The 17,438-nt window shown below is 46.3% G+C and overlaps 1 protein-coding gene across 1 annotated transcript in view; it reads left to right on the top strand.

Moving 5' to 3' along the window:
• Nucleotides 1-17,438, top strand: part of LOC126298490 (dopamine beta-hydroxylase) — a 145,124-nt gene that overhangs the window by 63,159 nt on the left and 64,527 nt on the right. The window contains exon 3 of the mRNA XM_049989826.1: nucleotides 11,513-11,779. Coding sequence (XP_049845783.1) covers nucleotides 11,513-11,779 — 267 coding nt within the window. The remainder of the gene's footprint in view (nucleotides 1-11,512; nucleotides 11,780-17,438) is intronic.

Genomic DNA, 17,438 nt, shown 5'->3' with positions numbered 1-17,438 from the left:
GAAACCAGGAGCCTGCTGAAGGCACAAGCAGTTCAGTTTTTTTCGTATTCTTGTCAGAAACAAAAGCCACCTCTAGATCATTTAGTGCTGCTTCAAGTGGGTCTGCCTCGGTGCAGCAGAATAAAACTCGCAGTAGGGGAAATGTTTATGCTGCCCTGAAACTGCAGTTGGTTGCGACAGCTGTAAATCCCCATTTCTGTAGATTATATTCGATCTTCCTACTCTAGAGGTTAGGCGACTGAATGAACACCCCGTAGCCTATTCTCTCCCCCCCCCCCCCCCCCCCCCGTCCCTCTCTCTCTCTCTCTCTCTCTCATCAGCGAGATTTTCACATGCTATATCCTGCATATTCGTCGCTAGAGAATTCATTAATCGTGCTGATAATAAAAAAATTATATATCGTATATTTTCCAGTCTTACTTTGCATATTTTTGCAGTATGACTAGTTTCGATCTCCCTGGATCATCTTGATATCTGTCTAGTTGTGTCAGTAACTCCCCGAGTCAGTATCGGAACTACACATCGGAATATGTAGAATAAACAGTATTCTGATTTAAAGCTTCGATACAGACACAACTAGTTGCTGACGCAACTACGTAGATCTGAAGATGGTCAAGCGAGATCGGAACCAGCCATACAGTAAAAAATGCTACTGTGACTGGAAAATTAACGATATGTATTCAGATGGTTGACACCAATGAGGGTTGTTTACTGCTGTGCTTTCAACATTTCCGTTTTCTATTAGGTTGGATCAATTTGCAAGATGTTGCTGATTTTCATGACGTTTTTGCTGGACCTCAGTCTCTGGACGGTTTCTACGTAATCACGCAGTGGATACCTAGGTTTAGTGAATAGGTTCGTTCTTTCCACACTGGCCGAAACCTAAAGCCTGAGGTGTGGCAGATGATATACCTTGGATAGTGATTTAGGCCGCAGACACGCAGTAATAAGCCTGCAAGTCTCATTTAGTACCATGTCGACTTCTTCTTCTTTGACGTGGGCACATCTGTAACAGACACAGCATGCGTATTCTCTTATGGAGCAGCAGATGTTAATGGCGGTGTTCTTGGAGTTAAAAAAAAAAATGGTTCAAATGGCTCTGAGCACTATGGAACTTAACTGCTGAGGTCTTCAGTCCCCTAGAACTTAGCACTACTTAAACCTAACTAACCGAAGGACATCACACACCTCCATGCCCGAGGCAGGATTCGAACATGCGACCGTAGCGGTCGCGCGGTTCCAGACTGTAGCGCCTAGAACCGCTCGGCCACTCCGGCCGGTGTTCTTGGAGTTCGTAGATGACAGCCCCATGTACATCCGATTACCTCACAGAGGATGTTACTTCAGGCTTCCACTTTTTGCCTTGGGTTACGATTATGCTGCTTGTACGTCAGGGTGTGATTAAGTATGACACCGGAATATTTTAGATATAAAGTGCTATAGCGGAGATATACGAAAAAGGTATACGAAAAATATAAGAGAATAAGTGTCTGGCGCAGTTGTTAGATCGGTTACTGCTGCTACAATGGCAGATTATCAAATTTAAGTGAGTCTGAACGTGGTGTTATAGTCGACGCACGACCGATGGGACACATCATCTCCGAAATAGCGATGAAGGGGGGTTCTGCCTTACGACCATTTCACGAGTGTACCGTGAATATTAGGTATCCGGTAAAACATCAAATCTCCGACATCGCTGCTGCCGGAAAAAGATCCTGCAAGAACGGGACCAACGATGCCGGAAGAGAATCATTCAGCGTGACGGAAGTGCAACACTTCCGCAAATTTCTGGATATTTTAATACTGGGCCATCAACAAGTGCCAGCATGCGAACCATTCAACGAATTGTACGGGTATGGAGACAACCTGATGAATCTAGGGAACCTTCATGTCAGCAGGGAACTGTTCAAGGTGGTGGACTCTCTGTAATGATGTGTGGCGTGTGCAGTTGGAGTGATGCGGGACTCCCTGATACGTCTAGATACGACTCTGACAGGTGACACGTACGTATGCATCCTCTTTGATCATCTGCATCCGTTCATGTTCAATGAGCATTCCGACGGACGTCGGCAATTCCAGCAGGACAATGCGACACCTCACACGTCCAGAACTGCTGCAGAGTGGCTCCAGGAACACTTCTGAATTTAAACACTTCCGCTGACCACCAAAGTCCACAGAAATGAACATTATTAAGCATATCTGGGATGGCTTGCAACGTGCTGTTCAGAAGAGATCTTCACTCCCTCGTATTCTTACGGATTTATGGACAGCTCTGCAGGATTCATTGTGTCAATTCCCTCCAGTTCTGCTTCAGATATTACTCGAGTCCATGCCACGTCGTGTTGCGGCACTTATGTGTGCTCGCGGGGACCCTACACGATATTAGGCAGGTGTACCAGTTTCTTTGGCTCTTCAGTATGGAAACAATCAGGCGACTGTTAGATAGCAGCTCTGTCAGGCCTCTGTACCAGTATCTGAGACTGTATATTTTGTGCTTTTTGTTCCGACCGTCGAAGTAGATGTATTTTCGTTGCAACTTGATCACTGTTTTCCCTGTCTCCTTAACGAACACTTTATACACCGACCGAAAAAAAAACCGCAACACCAATAAGAAGTTCTGCTACATAAACGAAAGTTGATAGGCGTGTTTCTATTTACGAAAGATGTTGTCAATTCAGATTTCGCGCCAGTAGCATCAGAGCGGCGCTAGTAGCGCAGCTAGGAGGAGGAAAATCAGGTTTGCTTTAAATACACGCGGTAACGGTCGTGAACATCAGTTACCTTTTAGATTGGATGTCGTGAGTTGATGTTAGTCAAGACCGCCTTTAAGGCTTCATGAACACCTCACTGAATTTGAACAAGGTAGTGTATTAGGGCTACGAGAAGCTGGGTGTTCCTTCTGCTAAACCGCAGAAAGTCTTTGCAGGAATGTAGCCACTGTACATGGCTGCTGGCACGAAAATGTACAGTCACAGGAAGAATGGACTCCGGACGATCACCTGGAACTACAGAGAGGGTAGACCATTGTGTTCGGCGTATGGCTCTGGAGCATCGTACTGCATCTGCAGCAGCAATTTGAAGTGCAGTTGGCACCACAGTGACACAACGAACTGTTGCAAATCGGTTACTTCAAGGATAGCTCCGAGATAGGCCGCTGTAGCGTGCATTCCAACGACCCCAAACCATCTGCGACTTCAATGATACCAAACGAGAGCTCATTGAAGCACAGGGTTAAGGTCTGTTCTGTTTTCTGATGAGAGGTGGTTCTGCCTCGGTCTCAAGGATGATTGTGTGCTGGTTAGAAGGAGGCCATTTGAGGGCCTGCAACCAACCTATCTGCACGCTGGACACACTGAACCTACACCTGGATCTGTGGCCTGGAGTACGATTTCGTATGACAGCAGGAGCACTCTTGTGGTTATCCCAGGCACCCTCACTGCAAATCTGTAAGTCCATCTGGTGATTCGACCTATTATGCTGCCATTCGTGAACAGCATTTCAGGGGGTATTTTTCAACAAGATAACGCTCGCCTACATACCGTTGTTGTAACCCAGTATGGTCTACAGAGCGTCGACATGTTGTCTGGGCCTGCTCGATGAGCAGATCTACTTCCAACAGAGTACATATGGGACATCATCGGACAACTGCTGCGTCATCCAGAAACAGTATTAACCATCCCTCTATTGGCAGATCATTTGCAACAGACGTGGAACTCCATCCCACAAACTGACATCCGCCACTTGTACAGCACAATGAGTGCACGTTTGCATGCTTGAATTCAACATCTGGCGGTTACACCGGTTATTAATGTACTATCATTTCACATTTGCTTATCTCGCGCTTACATTAAGCTGTGATCTTGCAATGTTAATCACTTAAATATGTTACCTAGACAAATGTATTTCTGAAATTTCATTTCTCTACATTAATTATTTTTCAGTATTATGATTTTTTTTTCTTCAGTGTAGTATAGCATCCAACTGCACTTCGCAGTAGTGTACTGTTGCTGTTTACTACCAATAGTTTCGTTGGAGACGGCTACAAGGTATCATCAGAGTGCTTATGATAGTGGTAGAGTAGTTGAACCTGCAAAATCACCCGTGTGGCGTGATCACAGAAAACGGCAAAAACTATGATATTTCTACATAAGAAAGTCACGGTTATTGGGGGAACACTTGTCCGTGGGCATCGTGGCGGTCGTGGAATGTTTATTACAGGTGTATATATCGGTACAGTGTTGCAATCGCGAAAAGATAAAGGTCAGTTGTTTTGCACAAATAACTCCAGACCCACGTTTCCCCCGGAGTCTATTCACGACGGCTACATAAAGCCGATAATTACAGCCGGAAGTCTGTGAGTCACGTTCCTTTGCCTTCCACCTCTATCATTCTTGACTGCAGGGGTACATGAAACACAGTGAGTTGCATCAGAGTTAGTTGTTAATTGTGGATACATCCCAGTTAAGATTACAAGAAATTGTGAACTTATGCGATGAGAACTAGGATCATTTATTATGCTCGAACCATACTACTCTGCTGGTCATTAAGATCCATACATATTATAAAAGTGGATGTAAGTATGTATTTGTGTATGTATGTATGTTCCACATCTCCTCCTAGACCACTCGACCGATTTCAGCCAAACTTGGTACACATGTCACTTACTATCTGGGAAGAATCGCTGTGCTGGTAAGAACTACCTAACTATCAAAGGGCTGAGGGTGGGGGAGAAAAAGCAGTGTAGCCCATTACAAGGGAATTCGCATGATTTATTCACCCTGTATTTGAGAATGAGTAACTTGACACGAACTTTACACATAATTTCAAGCCATTAAGAAACTTTTTTTCACTGACAATCCACATAAAATGCTAAAAGGAAAATAGTTTATGGCTTACTACATTTTCGCTATTCAGGCAGTAAAGCTGCCACATGAGGCGTGACCTTTCTAATTTATTACTTCTATACTGCTAACTGTATTCGCGACACATTCTTTAGACAGTATTCACATATACCACTGAACGTACAAGCCATATTATATCACTGAATGACACACAGTTCAGGAGATATGACTTCATATACTGAGATGCATGAAAAATTGCCGCATCATGCATGACGTTTTAATTTTTTTACTTCTTTATCTCTAACTCTATTCACAACACATTTCGCAGAAAGTAGCTACATATCCCACTGGATGTGTCTGCAAAATCATATCATTGCGCGCCACGAAGTTTAGGAATGTGACGTGATAAACATTGAGTTGCGTGAAAATGAAACTGCAGAGTGAAATTCGTTAGAGATGCAGGTGACATACGTGTACAAAAAAGTGTGAAATATGTTATATACACGTGAAATATATTTGACATGTGTGTAGGCAGCTAAATCCACGGGTGTAAATTCATCCTAAAATCATGGAGCGATTTCAACCAAATTTGATACCCATATTAGTTACGATCTGGAAAGAAATACTGCGGGGGTGAGAAGCACAGTTCTCCTTTTGGAGTGAGGGTAATAATGTGGAGAGAGAAGGCGGGAGGAGGAGATCGACAGACAATGAGGGGAAAGGAAGAGATGGACAGAGATAGGAGGCAGAGGAGGTGAAGGTCATACAATCTGATTACAAGCCGCTTGTGAGAAACCGTGTCAAAAGTCTTTTGGAAATCTAGAAATACGGAATCAAGTTCAGATTCCCTGAAGTTAGCACTCACTACCTCATATAAATAAGGCTCTAAGCACTATTGGACTTCTGCCACAGCTGAGGTCATCAGTCCCCTAGACTTATAACTACTTCAACTTAACTAACCTAAGTACATCACATACATCCACGCCCGAGGCAGGATTCGAACTTGCGACCGTAGCAGCAGCGCGGTTCCGGACTGAAACGCCTAGAACCGCTCGCCCATATAAATAAGCACCCAGTTGTGTTTCACAAGAACGACATTGTCTGACTCCATGCTGGTTATGTGTCAATAGATTTTCTTCAAGGTATTCCATAATACTGGCGAAAAGTACATGTTCCAAAATCCTGCTACAAATCGATATCAACGATATGGGTTCATAATTCAGCGGATTACTTCTGTGTGACCTTTCGAATCTGTGGGTATGTATCTTTCGTCACGCGAGCAGCTGTATATGGTTTCTAAAAATGGAGCTATTTCATCAGGACACGTCGAAAGGAAATTGGTTGGTATTCAGTCTCGCCCAGAAGATTTGCCTTTATTAAGTGACTTACGTTACTTCACTACACTGAGGGTATCCACTTCTGAAATACTCATGTTGACGGCTGTTCTTGATTCGAATTCTTGGATATTTGCTGCGTCTAATTTGGTGAAGAAATTTCAGGAAACCGTGTTTAGTGTCTCCACTTTAGTGGCATTGTCGTCAGTAGCAGTACTATTGCTATTGCTCAGTGAAGGTATTGATTGTGTCTTGCTGGGGTTACACTACTTTACATAGTATCAGAATCTCTGAATTGTCTGACAGATTTCGAGATGTTATATCGTTTCAGAAACTACACGGTCCAGTCACATTAATGTGACCACCGCCTGTGTTCGATGTCAGCATGGAATAACCGCTCACAAACAGTAGGGGCAGCACTAGCAGTGGAGTGAATATAAAGCACGTCAGGAAGACGTGGACAACAGTAATGCGGAAACAGAGCGGTTTTTCCTACGTTCAAAAGGGCACGATCATTGGCTTTCGCCGGCCGGAGTGGCCGAGCGGTTCTAGGCGCTTCAGTCTGGAACCGCTCGACCGCTACGGTCCTGCTTCGGGCATGGATGTGTGTGATGTCCTTAGGTTAGTTAGGTTTAAGTAGTTCTAAGTTCTAGGGGACTGATGACCTTCGAAGTTAAGTCCCATAGTGCTCAGAGCCATTTGAACCATTGGCTTTCGGGCCAAGGGTGGTATCGTTTCCGAAATGGCTAAGTTTGTAAACTGTTAATGTGCAATCGTGGTTAAAGTGGCAAAACGAAGCTATCTAAAACCGGCTCTGAGGCAATTGTGGTGCACCACAGGACATACACTCCTGGAAATTGAAATAAGAACACCCTGAATTCATTGTCCCAGGAAGGGGAAACTTTATTGACACATTCCTGGGGTCAGATACATCACATGATCACACTGACAGAACCACAGGCACATAGACACAGGCAACAGAGCATGCACAATGTCGGCACTAATACAGTGTATATCCACCTTTCGCAGCATTGCAGGCTGCTATTCTCCCATGGAGACGATCGTAGAGATGCTGGATGTAGTCCTGTGGAACGGCTTGCCATGCCATTTCCACCTGGCGCCTAAGTTGGACCAGCGTTCGTGCTGGACGTGCAGACCACGTGAGACGACGCTTCATCCAGTCCCAAACATGCTCAATGGGGGACAGATCCGGAGATCTTGCTGGCCAGGGTAGTTGACTTACACCTTCTAGAGCGCGTTGGGTGGCATGGGATACATGCGGACGTGCATTGTCCTGTTGGAACAGCAAGTTCCCTTGCCAGTCTAGGAATGGTAGAACGATGGGTTCGATGACGGTTTGGATGTACCGTGCACTATTCAGTGTCCCCTCGACGATCACCAGAGGTGTACGGCCAGTGTAGGAGATCGCTCCCCACACCATGATGCCGGGTGTTGGCCTTGTGTACCTCGGTCGTATGCAGTCCTGATTGTGGCGCTCACCTGCACGGCGCCAAACACGCATACGACCATAATTGGCACCAAGGCAGAAGCGACTCTCATCGCTTAAGACGACACGTCTCCATTCGTCCCTCCATTCATGCCTGTCGCGACACCACTGGAGGCGGGCTGCACGATGTTGGGGCGTGAGCAGAAGATGGCCTAACGGTGTGCGGGACCATAGCCCTGCTTCATGGAGACGGTTGCGAATGGTCCTCGCCGATACCCCAGGAGCAACAGTGTCCCTAATTTGCTGGGAAGTGGCGGTGCGGTCCCCTACGGCACTGCGTAGGATCCTACGGTCTTGGCGTGCATCCGTGGGTCGCTGCGGTCCGGTCCCAGGTCCTCGGGCACGTGCACCTTCTGCCGACCACTGGCGACAACATCGATGTACTGTGGAGACCTTACGCCCCACGTGTTGAGCAATTCGGTGGTACGTCCACCCGGCCTCCAGCATGCCCACTATACGCCCTCGCTCAAAGTCCGTCAACTGCACATACGGTTCACGTCCACGCTGTCGCGGCATGCTACCAGTGTTAAAGACTGCGATGGAGCTCCGTATGCCACGGCAAACTGGCTGACACTGACGGCGGCGGTGCACAAATGTTGCGCAGCCAGCGCCATTCGACGGCCAACACCGCGGTTCCTGGTGTGTCCGCTGTGCCGTGCGTGTGATCATTGCTTGTACAGCCCTCTCGCCGTGTCCGGAGCAAGTATGGTGGGTCTGACACACCGGTGTCAATGTGTTCTTTTTTCCATTTCCAGGAGTGTAGATGACAGGGGTGGACAACAGATGTGGAACTCTTGAGCAACTGACCGCCCAGATGAACAAAGGGGTGACCAACATTGTCTCCTCAACGACCGTCCATCGAACGTTGATGCGTATGGGTCTTCGCTGCAGGCGCCTCGTTCATGCACGCTTGCTGACTGCTGTACATCGGCGACGAAGTCTGGAACTTACACGCCAATACTGCAGCTGCACCTCCACTGAGTAGCGACGGTGGGCCGTTTCAAATGAATCACGTTTTATGTTCCAATGGACAGAGGGCCGTTGCCGCGTACGGCGTGAAACGTCTGAAAGCAAACACGCTGCAACCATTGTCGGAAGCGTGCAGGCAGGAGGGCATTAACTAGGTGATCTCGTCATTCTAGAAGACGAAATGAATCAACACAAATATGCATCTACCGTAGGGGACCATGTCAACCCCTACATGCGGTTTCTTTTTTCTCGGCATGATAACACCTACCAGTAGGAAAATGCAACGTGCCACACAGCTCCCAGAGTACGTGCGTGGTTTGAAGAGCAGGAGAATAACTTTACTGTACTCACCTAGCCACTAAACTCCCCCGATCTAAACCCAATCGAGACTCTGTGGGTCACGATAGGGCTATTCGCTCCCTAGATCATCAACCAATAAATTTCCGCAACAGTCTACGGCACTGGAACCTGCATGGCTCCACATTCCCGTAAGTGCCTTCCAGAACCTCACGGATTCTCTTCCTCCATGTTCCGCAACAGTCGGCGCTGCTAAAGGTGGTTATTTACGCTTCTGACAGGTGGTCACATTAGTGTGACTGTACCGCATGTTACAAGCACCTGACATTTAAGTTTGTGATAAGTTTCGCGCTGCTGTAAGCTGTTGCCAGTCTTGGAGATTTTGTGTTCTTTTAAATGTTGGTTGGGGACCGTAGCCGCGAGGACTTAGAACCATAAGTTGAAAGAGCTATACCTATTTTGACGGTATGGTGCCACAAAACAAAAATGACAATTGTGACAAGCAAATCCACATACTTGTTGCTTAAAGGACAACTTATTAGGAATCCAACTGTTAGGATTAACGGCTCACCAGTTCTTCGGCGCCGTGAGGACCGATATCTAGGTGTAGTCGTCGACGAGAGGTGGAAGTATGCATCACATATTGACACCGTAACACGAAGATCATTGTCGTGTGACTAGGGCCTCCCCCCGGGTAGACCGTTCGCCGGGTACAGGTTTTCGGCGACTCGGGCGTCTATGGGGATGAAATGATGATCATTAGGACTACACGTCACCCAGTCCCCGAGCGGAGAAAATCTCCTACTAAGCCGGGAATCGAATTCGGGCCCTTAGGATTGACGTTCTGTCGCGCTGACCACTCAGCTATCGGGGGCGGAGACAAAGATCATTAGAAACACTAAATAACCTAATTGGAATTGGCCACAAACGCTTTCATCTCCCATCCGACCTGATTAAATTACATCACAACAGCATCCTAGCCTCAATCGTGGGATACAGGTCAGGGGCACACAGACTCACGAGGGTTATGCCTGTTATGGCCGTAAGAAAGGTGCAGCGAAACATGCTTCTGCGCTCGGCAGGGGCATACAGAACAACTCCTGGGGGGGGGGGGGGGGAGGGGGAGGGGGCGGGGTACTGCTAGTACTGATGGGGTTCTGTCCCCTTGGCATAAAAATCAGAGAACAGGCCACGTGGTACTGGATGAAGAGGGAAAAGAGGGAAAAGATAGTGGAAATAATAGGGGTATACGTTGGGGATAAGCCTGGAATAAAATGAAGGGGGGAAGAATTGTGGCAAGAGCTGTTGGCTAATGATCAAACGGAGCGAAGAACGTATAAGTTGTTGCCACACATTGATAAGCGATTACAGCTTACATATCTCAGACCAGCCAGAGTACTGCTGCACTTTCTTACTGGACATGGACCCTACCGACATACCTATGTCGGTTCGCGAAGCGGGCTACACCTGCGTGTGACTGTGGTACCGTTCAAGGCACTCCAGACCATGTGGTGTCTGAGTGCCCCTTCTTCGACGACGTTGCAGAGGAACTTAGACAACAACTTCCTAACCACGACACGCACCATCTGCTCAGGCATGAGAACGTCTTTCACGTCCTGAACAAACTTTCAGATGCAATTTCGACTAAGGTTCTCAAAAACTTTTTCCGGAACAATCGATAATACTTCATGCCCGAATTAGACTATGTGCACGTCATCAACACAGATTTTCTGTGTACGTTTGGGCAGTCATTGTTAGTGATGTCTTGACTGGGCCCCATGTTCTTCCACCTACGCTCAATGGAACACATTATCATGATTTCATACGGGATACTCTACTTGTGCTGCTAGAACATGTGCCTTTACAAGTACGACACAACATTTGGTTCATGCACGATGGAGCTCCTGCACATTTCAGTCGAAGTGTTCGTACGCTTCTCAACAACAGATTCGGTGACCGATGGATTGGTAGAGGCGGACCAATTCCACGGCCTCCACGCTCTCCTGACCTCAACCCTCTTGACTTTCATTTATGGGAGCATTTGAAAGCTCTTGTCTACGCAGCCCCGGTACCAAATGTAGAGACTCTTCGTGCTCGTATTGTGGACGGCTGTGATGCGATACGCCATTCTCCAGGGTTGCATCAGCGCATCAGGGATTCCACGCGACGGAGGGTGGATGCATGTATCCTCGCTAACGGAGGACACTTTGGACATTTCCTGTAACAAAGTGTTTCCAGTCACGCTGGTACGTTCTGTTGCTGTGTGTTTCCATTCCAGATTAATGTGATTTGAAGAGAAGTAATAAAATGAGCTCTAACTTGGAAAGTAAGCGTTGACGGACACATGTCCACATAACATATTTTCTTTCTTTGTGTGTGAGGAATGTTTCCTGAAAGTTTGGCCGTACCTTTTTGTAACACCCTGTATAGTAATCCTTTGTAAGTTGACAATTTTTTCCTCACTTCGTATATGAGTTTTTGTTATTTTGCGAGTGTGTAGAATTCTTGGCACTATCTAGTATGGCAGTATTCTGTCAATAAAAGCGTTTGTCGCTGGTGTGCAGGAAGGCACGACGCACGTGGTGTGGGCGAGCGGACGCAGCCGGCTGTTCGCGGTGGCGGGTCTGAACGTGAGCGCCCCCGGCGTGCAGCGCGCCATGCAGAGGGCTCAGCTGCTGCGCAACGAAGCCGCGGCGCCGCGCTTGCCGGCCGACGCCTGGCCGCTGGAGGTGCGCGCCAGCCACGTGCGGGTGCCCAACTCCGACACCACCTACTGGTGCCACGTGCAGCGCCTGCCCCAGGAGCTGCGCCGCAAGCACCACATTGTACAGGTAATCACCTTCAGGGGCGCAGGTATTTTTTTCTTCTCTGGAGGCCTCACGTCAGTTCTACATCTACATCTGGTTTCAGCCAACTTTCTGTTCCTAGTACTATGTGGGCGTTGTGACCGTTTATTAATGAGAGCAGTTCTGGGACCTTTCTATAGACGCTCCTGCAGCACATTAATATTGTTATTCCCTGTTGCGTTTTGCCTACTACTACCTTGTCGCGTCTCAGGAGGCGTCTTGTCGGGCCTAGGGAGGGAATTCTCTAACCTAAAAAACCCACATGTGCACTCCACACGTACTCCGCTACCCTTGTCGCCGGTTCCTGCGTGTAGTGCACGACTGACCTAATCAGGGGGACCCTACATTTCTCCACCCGATAGCGGAGGTCGAGAAATTTGCACCCCAGATCTCCGCAGAATCGTCTGAGCCTCTGGTTTAAGCCTTCCACTCGGCTCCAAACCAGAGGACCGCGATCGGTTCTAAGAACGATACTGCAAATAGTTATCTCAGATTCCACCCCTCGAGCGAGGCTTTCCGCCTTCACCAACTCCGCCAACCGCCTGTATGAACTGAGGATGACCTCTGAACCCAGATGGCAGGAGTCATTGTCGCCGACATGAGCAACAATTTGCAGTCGGGTCACCCAGTGTTCTCTATCGCCTCCTCCAGATCTCAGACAGAGTGAACGCAGGTCTTCTTCCCCGACCTTTCCGCTATCTCCATAAGGGGCTCCGTCAATCACCTAACGTTGGAACTCCCAATCACTAATAAACCCCGCCCCCCGTGTGCCTGCTCGGACCTTGCTGAAGGAGCGGCTGAGCGGGCGATGCCACACGGCCAGCCTCCACATTGAGCCTCCGCCTCGTGCGCCGCGAACGCCGCTGAACCCGCCACTCCCCTTGGGGAGAGGGTGGCCCAACCACGCCCGGTACCCGCGATGTCTCGACAGCAGGGACAGTGGGCGAAGCATGTAACACCTGGGGTGTACCATGCGACGCACCAGACTCCCCACTGCCGCTACACTCCGAGGCAGCAGCCTGAAGACGGCTGCCTGCGGCCTCAACACGTTCAGCTGTTCGCGAACAGTGGCCAGCTCCTCCTACGTCCGTACACAGCAGTCACACATCCTATCCATCCTAAGAAATCAATTTACTGTAGAGAGTTAATCAACTTTTAACTAGAGTGCTAATTCACCAAAGGTGGCTGATAGCTGACTAAACTGTGGTTACTAGACACTTCCTGTTGAAAACAATGAAAATAAGCACTACCTGTCTCTGGACTGTATTCAAAACAAACGCTAGCACTACTGGCAATGCAGCTAACTAAAGGGACTCTCTCTGACTGTATTCAAAACAAACACGAAATCTATGGAACACTATTACTAGTACTCGAAAATTAAAGCTTCCTCAAAGCAAAAACACACGGAAGAAGAAGTGACAAGTAAGAAAAATACAGGTAATACTTAAATTAACGTAGCTCGCTGCACAGTAGATGTGAAGCAGACGGCAGTTACGACGACACTGACACTTCTGTTGAAGTACAAGATGTTGCAATCAGGTCTTCGGAGGAAGCAGTTGGGATGCGGTTTAGAATTCACGACGTAGAGGAAAATATGGCCCAGTATGCCACTATCGTTTTGAGAGATGCATAGGGGGCCTGAAAATTGCATAATGTAGTGTAGTGTAGTGTAATGTAATGTAATGTCTTCTTCTGAGGCTGGTTTGCAGCAGAGCGCCATTCCTCTCTTCTGTCTGCCTTCCTCTTCATTTCCACGTATGTGTTACATCCAACGTCATTCGTGATCTTTTGCATGTATAATATCCTTGGTCGCCCCCGCCGATTCCTTCCCTCAATAGCTTCGTTTGCTATTCTTCCAATGATGTAGCCGTGCCGTAGGATGTGCCCTACAAGTTTGTCTCTTCTTGTCTGGATGTGCCTCCACAGAGATCTGGTTTCCTTTATTCTTCTAAGCACCTCTTCATTTGTTACTTTGTCTCTCCAGCTGATCTTCAGCATCCTTCTATAGCACCACGCCTCCAGGGCCTCTAGCCATCTCCTCTCTTCTCTTCCAATTGTCCAAGTTTCACATCCGTATAGGGCCACATTGCAAACGAAACCTTTCATGATACGTTTCCTCATTTTCAGACTGATGTTTCTCGTAAGTTCCTTCTCTGATTAAATGCAATTTTGGCCTTTTGTATTCTGGTCGCAATTTCTTTCCGGCTTCTACCATCCCTTGTGATTTTGCTTCCCACGTAAGTAAATTCCTCTACCACTTCCAGATCCTCTCTTCCAATTCTCATTCTCAGAGGTTCATATTCTGCTCCTGTACTGCATACCATCACTTTCGTCTTTTTCTTGTTTAATCTCATTACATATTGATTGCATAGAATGTTTTCCGTTGTTCTGAAGACTTCCTCTAGATCTTATTTTGTCTCCGGCCAAAAAAAAAAAAAATAATTGTTCAAATGACTCTGAGCACTATGGGACTTAACATCTGAGGTAAACAGTCCCCTAGAACTTAGAACTACTTAAACCTAAGGACATGACACACATCCATGCCCGAGGCAGGATTCGAACCTGCGACCGCAGCGATCGCGCAGTTCCTGACTGAAGCGCCTAGAACCACTCGGCCACACCGGCCGGCTTTTGTCTCCGTGACTACAACAATATCATCTGCGTAACGTAGCATGTCTATCTTCTGCTCATTAATTTTGTAGTTTCTCGAACTTGGTCTATAGCTTCCTGGATGTAATCATTGAATATAAGAGGAGAGAGAGCACATCCTTGTCTTACTCCTTCTCTAATATTTGCTTCTTGTTCCTGGTGACAGTTCCTAATCACTGCCACCTAATTCTTATAGAAACTGAGTATCACACGGATGTCTTTGTACTTTATTCCAATTTTTCTCAGCACTGTGAACATCTCTTGCCAGATAACGTTTTCAAATGCATTTTCCATGTCTACAAAACCAATATAAGTCGGTTTATTTTTCTGTAATTGCTTTTAGATAACGAGTTTGAGTGCCAGATTCGCCTCTCTTGTTCCCAATCCCCTTCTGAAACAAAACTGATCTTCACTCAGTCTGTCCTCCACCTTCTCTTCAATTCTCTTCAGAACTATTTTTATGAGAATTTTTGATCCATGTGATATTAGGCTTAGAGTTCTGTACTGTTCACATTTTGTACCTGCTGTCTTCTTTGGTATAGGAACAACGATACATTTCTGCACTGCTGTTGGCGAATTTCGTTGTTAAATACTAGACCAGCCGTTGCCCCATGTCCACAATGGATCAACAGAGATTCCAACGACTGTCTAGCAGTATGCGACGTGGCTCCGTCGTGTTGGGACCACTGGTTTTCGATGCTGAGATCGTTCAGTCTTAGTGTAAAAAGTGTTTCAAGCATATCAATATACCTAGTGGATGTTACTGGTGGCGCAATACCATCCTCACGTTCAAAAAAGTAACATTTATTGACACCATGACATGATACTGTAACCTTGGTGCCATGTGATGAGCACTCGCGAAACTCTCAAGAGTTTTCCTGTGAGCAGTAACGGAAATTCTGTTTGTTGGCGCATCCGTTAAGGTGGCAGTGGGCTTAGTTGAAGTCCATATGTTATTAATGAAAGCGGCGTCCTTTTTTATTCTAATCAACACCCGTTCGCTAAAATCTCTACGCGACACAGCATCAGTTAGATTTAATTGCTGCACAATCTGTAACTTATAGGGGTGGAACTTTAATTCGTGCTGTATTCTTTGTACGTTTCGTAGCTCAATCTTTAGCTCAGATGCATGTCACTGAATGGAACGGCGAGGTCCCTTCTCGATGAAAACTCGTACATCGACAACGCTCTCTGGGGTACGTACGGTACAGTTTGAACGCCATGTGGAGGCTTCTTTTTCGAAGCTACACCAGTTTCCTCAAAATTACGCACCCACTTTGTAAGCGCACGAGCAGAGGTGACGTGTCCATGACGCCCTATCTGGTAATGCTGTCGAAATACCCTTTCCGCCGCAGTTACTTTTTCACTCCGCTTGTAAAACGTTCTTACTGTGATAGAATATTCCGCACCCTTCCATTGCTGCTCGTTTACTAAATGGCAACTCGTTCACAGCAACTACGCATCGATCCCGAACAACTGCTGCTACTGCAGCGTTCAAAATTTTCCGTTTCCTTGTGCCACTCTGTACTTTGGCTGTGAATGTAGGCTTTCCCTGCACAAAGTACTGACGAAATCCTTTCTGGCTTCCATCCGGATGGCTGCGTTGAAATTCTCTAGAAGATGATGAGAGTGACATAAGAACGTCGCGAAATTTCAAGGCAGCCACTCGGATTGAAGCTCGAGAGAATTTCGTTATCAAGTACTTTAGCATATAATGAGTATTTCAAGTCACTACTGTGTTACGAAATTATCTCCTGTGGCGATGCTGCAAAAGTAGATACAGTATATATTTAGCATAAGCGATCAGTAGGACTACTTCACAACTCATGTCACAAAGGTCTTCTGAAAGATCCTTGGTTGGTAATCACGAAACCAGTTTTAGATGACAGGAAACTTACTCAACTGCAATTAAATAAATAAAAATAATAAAAGAAGGAAGATTAGGGTTTAACGTCCCATAAAAACTTGTGAAAAATATTTGTCTCCCTATCTGTGTTTCTAAGAGAGTTTTGTATTCCGTCAACAAACTCCCATCATACGTAATGGTGTTGAAACCTTCCCGTCTAATATTAGATGTACGTTTGCTTGCTGACTGAACGCTGCGTCTCTTAAAATCTTTTAACTGCTGCTCTGTCAAGACTACCTGCTGATTATTACGACGAAACATAAAATGTGTTGTCGCCGTGGCCCTCAGTCGTTACCTGAAATTATTAAGACTGATTCTTACCTTTAATTATTTATACTGGATCGCCATCTGACTGCTACAGCAAACTGTGGAATGAATATACTTACTTCTCTTTAACATAATTATAAGCTGCTGGTGGAGTTTCATAATACTTTGTGACTGGAATTCTTTAAGTTGAAGTTAATTTAGATTTGATAAAAGCTGAAGCTCAGTTTAGACTTTTCTTTTAAGATAACAATGAATTCCGTAAAGCATTTACGTGAATGATTTTGGGATAGAAAATTCTTAATGCATTTAATCTGGTAGAAGTTAACTATATTCTGAGAACGATCTTGACAAACAATTACAAGGGGTATAGTTCTTTACAAAAATTCTTAAAAACTAGCATTGCGCTACATATAGCGAGTGGCTGGCGAGCACACAGCTTCTTTCAAAGTGTTAATTCATACCTCGCTTACAGCGACCTCCTCTCATGTCTCGCTAGCTACGACTGCCTCGTCTCACATCTTACTCGCAACTGCTCGCTTCCAACGCTCAATGCTACAAAAGTGCGGTCTCGCCGCCAACAATGGTTTTTGGTGCAGACAATCCCTGCTACCATTACAGATGTATTACTGCGCGCTGTTTCCCGCTCTTTCTCAAAATGTATCTATGCGCGGTTTCCCGCTCTTTCTCAATAATACACAATGCAATTTAATTAACAAAACAATTTAAATAAGAAACAGTTCAGATAATTACATGCTAAAACAGTTTAAATACGCCTATTACATAATTACATATGCCGCTACTCGGCTTTCTTAAAATTTTACT

Source organism: Schistocerca gregaria, chromosome X, assembly GCF_023897955.1.
Source record: "Schistocerca gregaria isolate iqSchGreg1 chromosome X, iqSchGreg1.2, whole genome shotgun sequence".
Lineage (NCBI taxonomy): Eukaryota > Metazoa > Arthropoda > Insecta > Orthoptera > Acrididae > Schistocerca > Schistocerca gregaria.
Note: the sequence above shows the minus strand (reverse complement) of the source record. Positions and strands in the feature narration are given on the sequence as shown.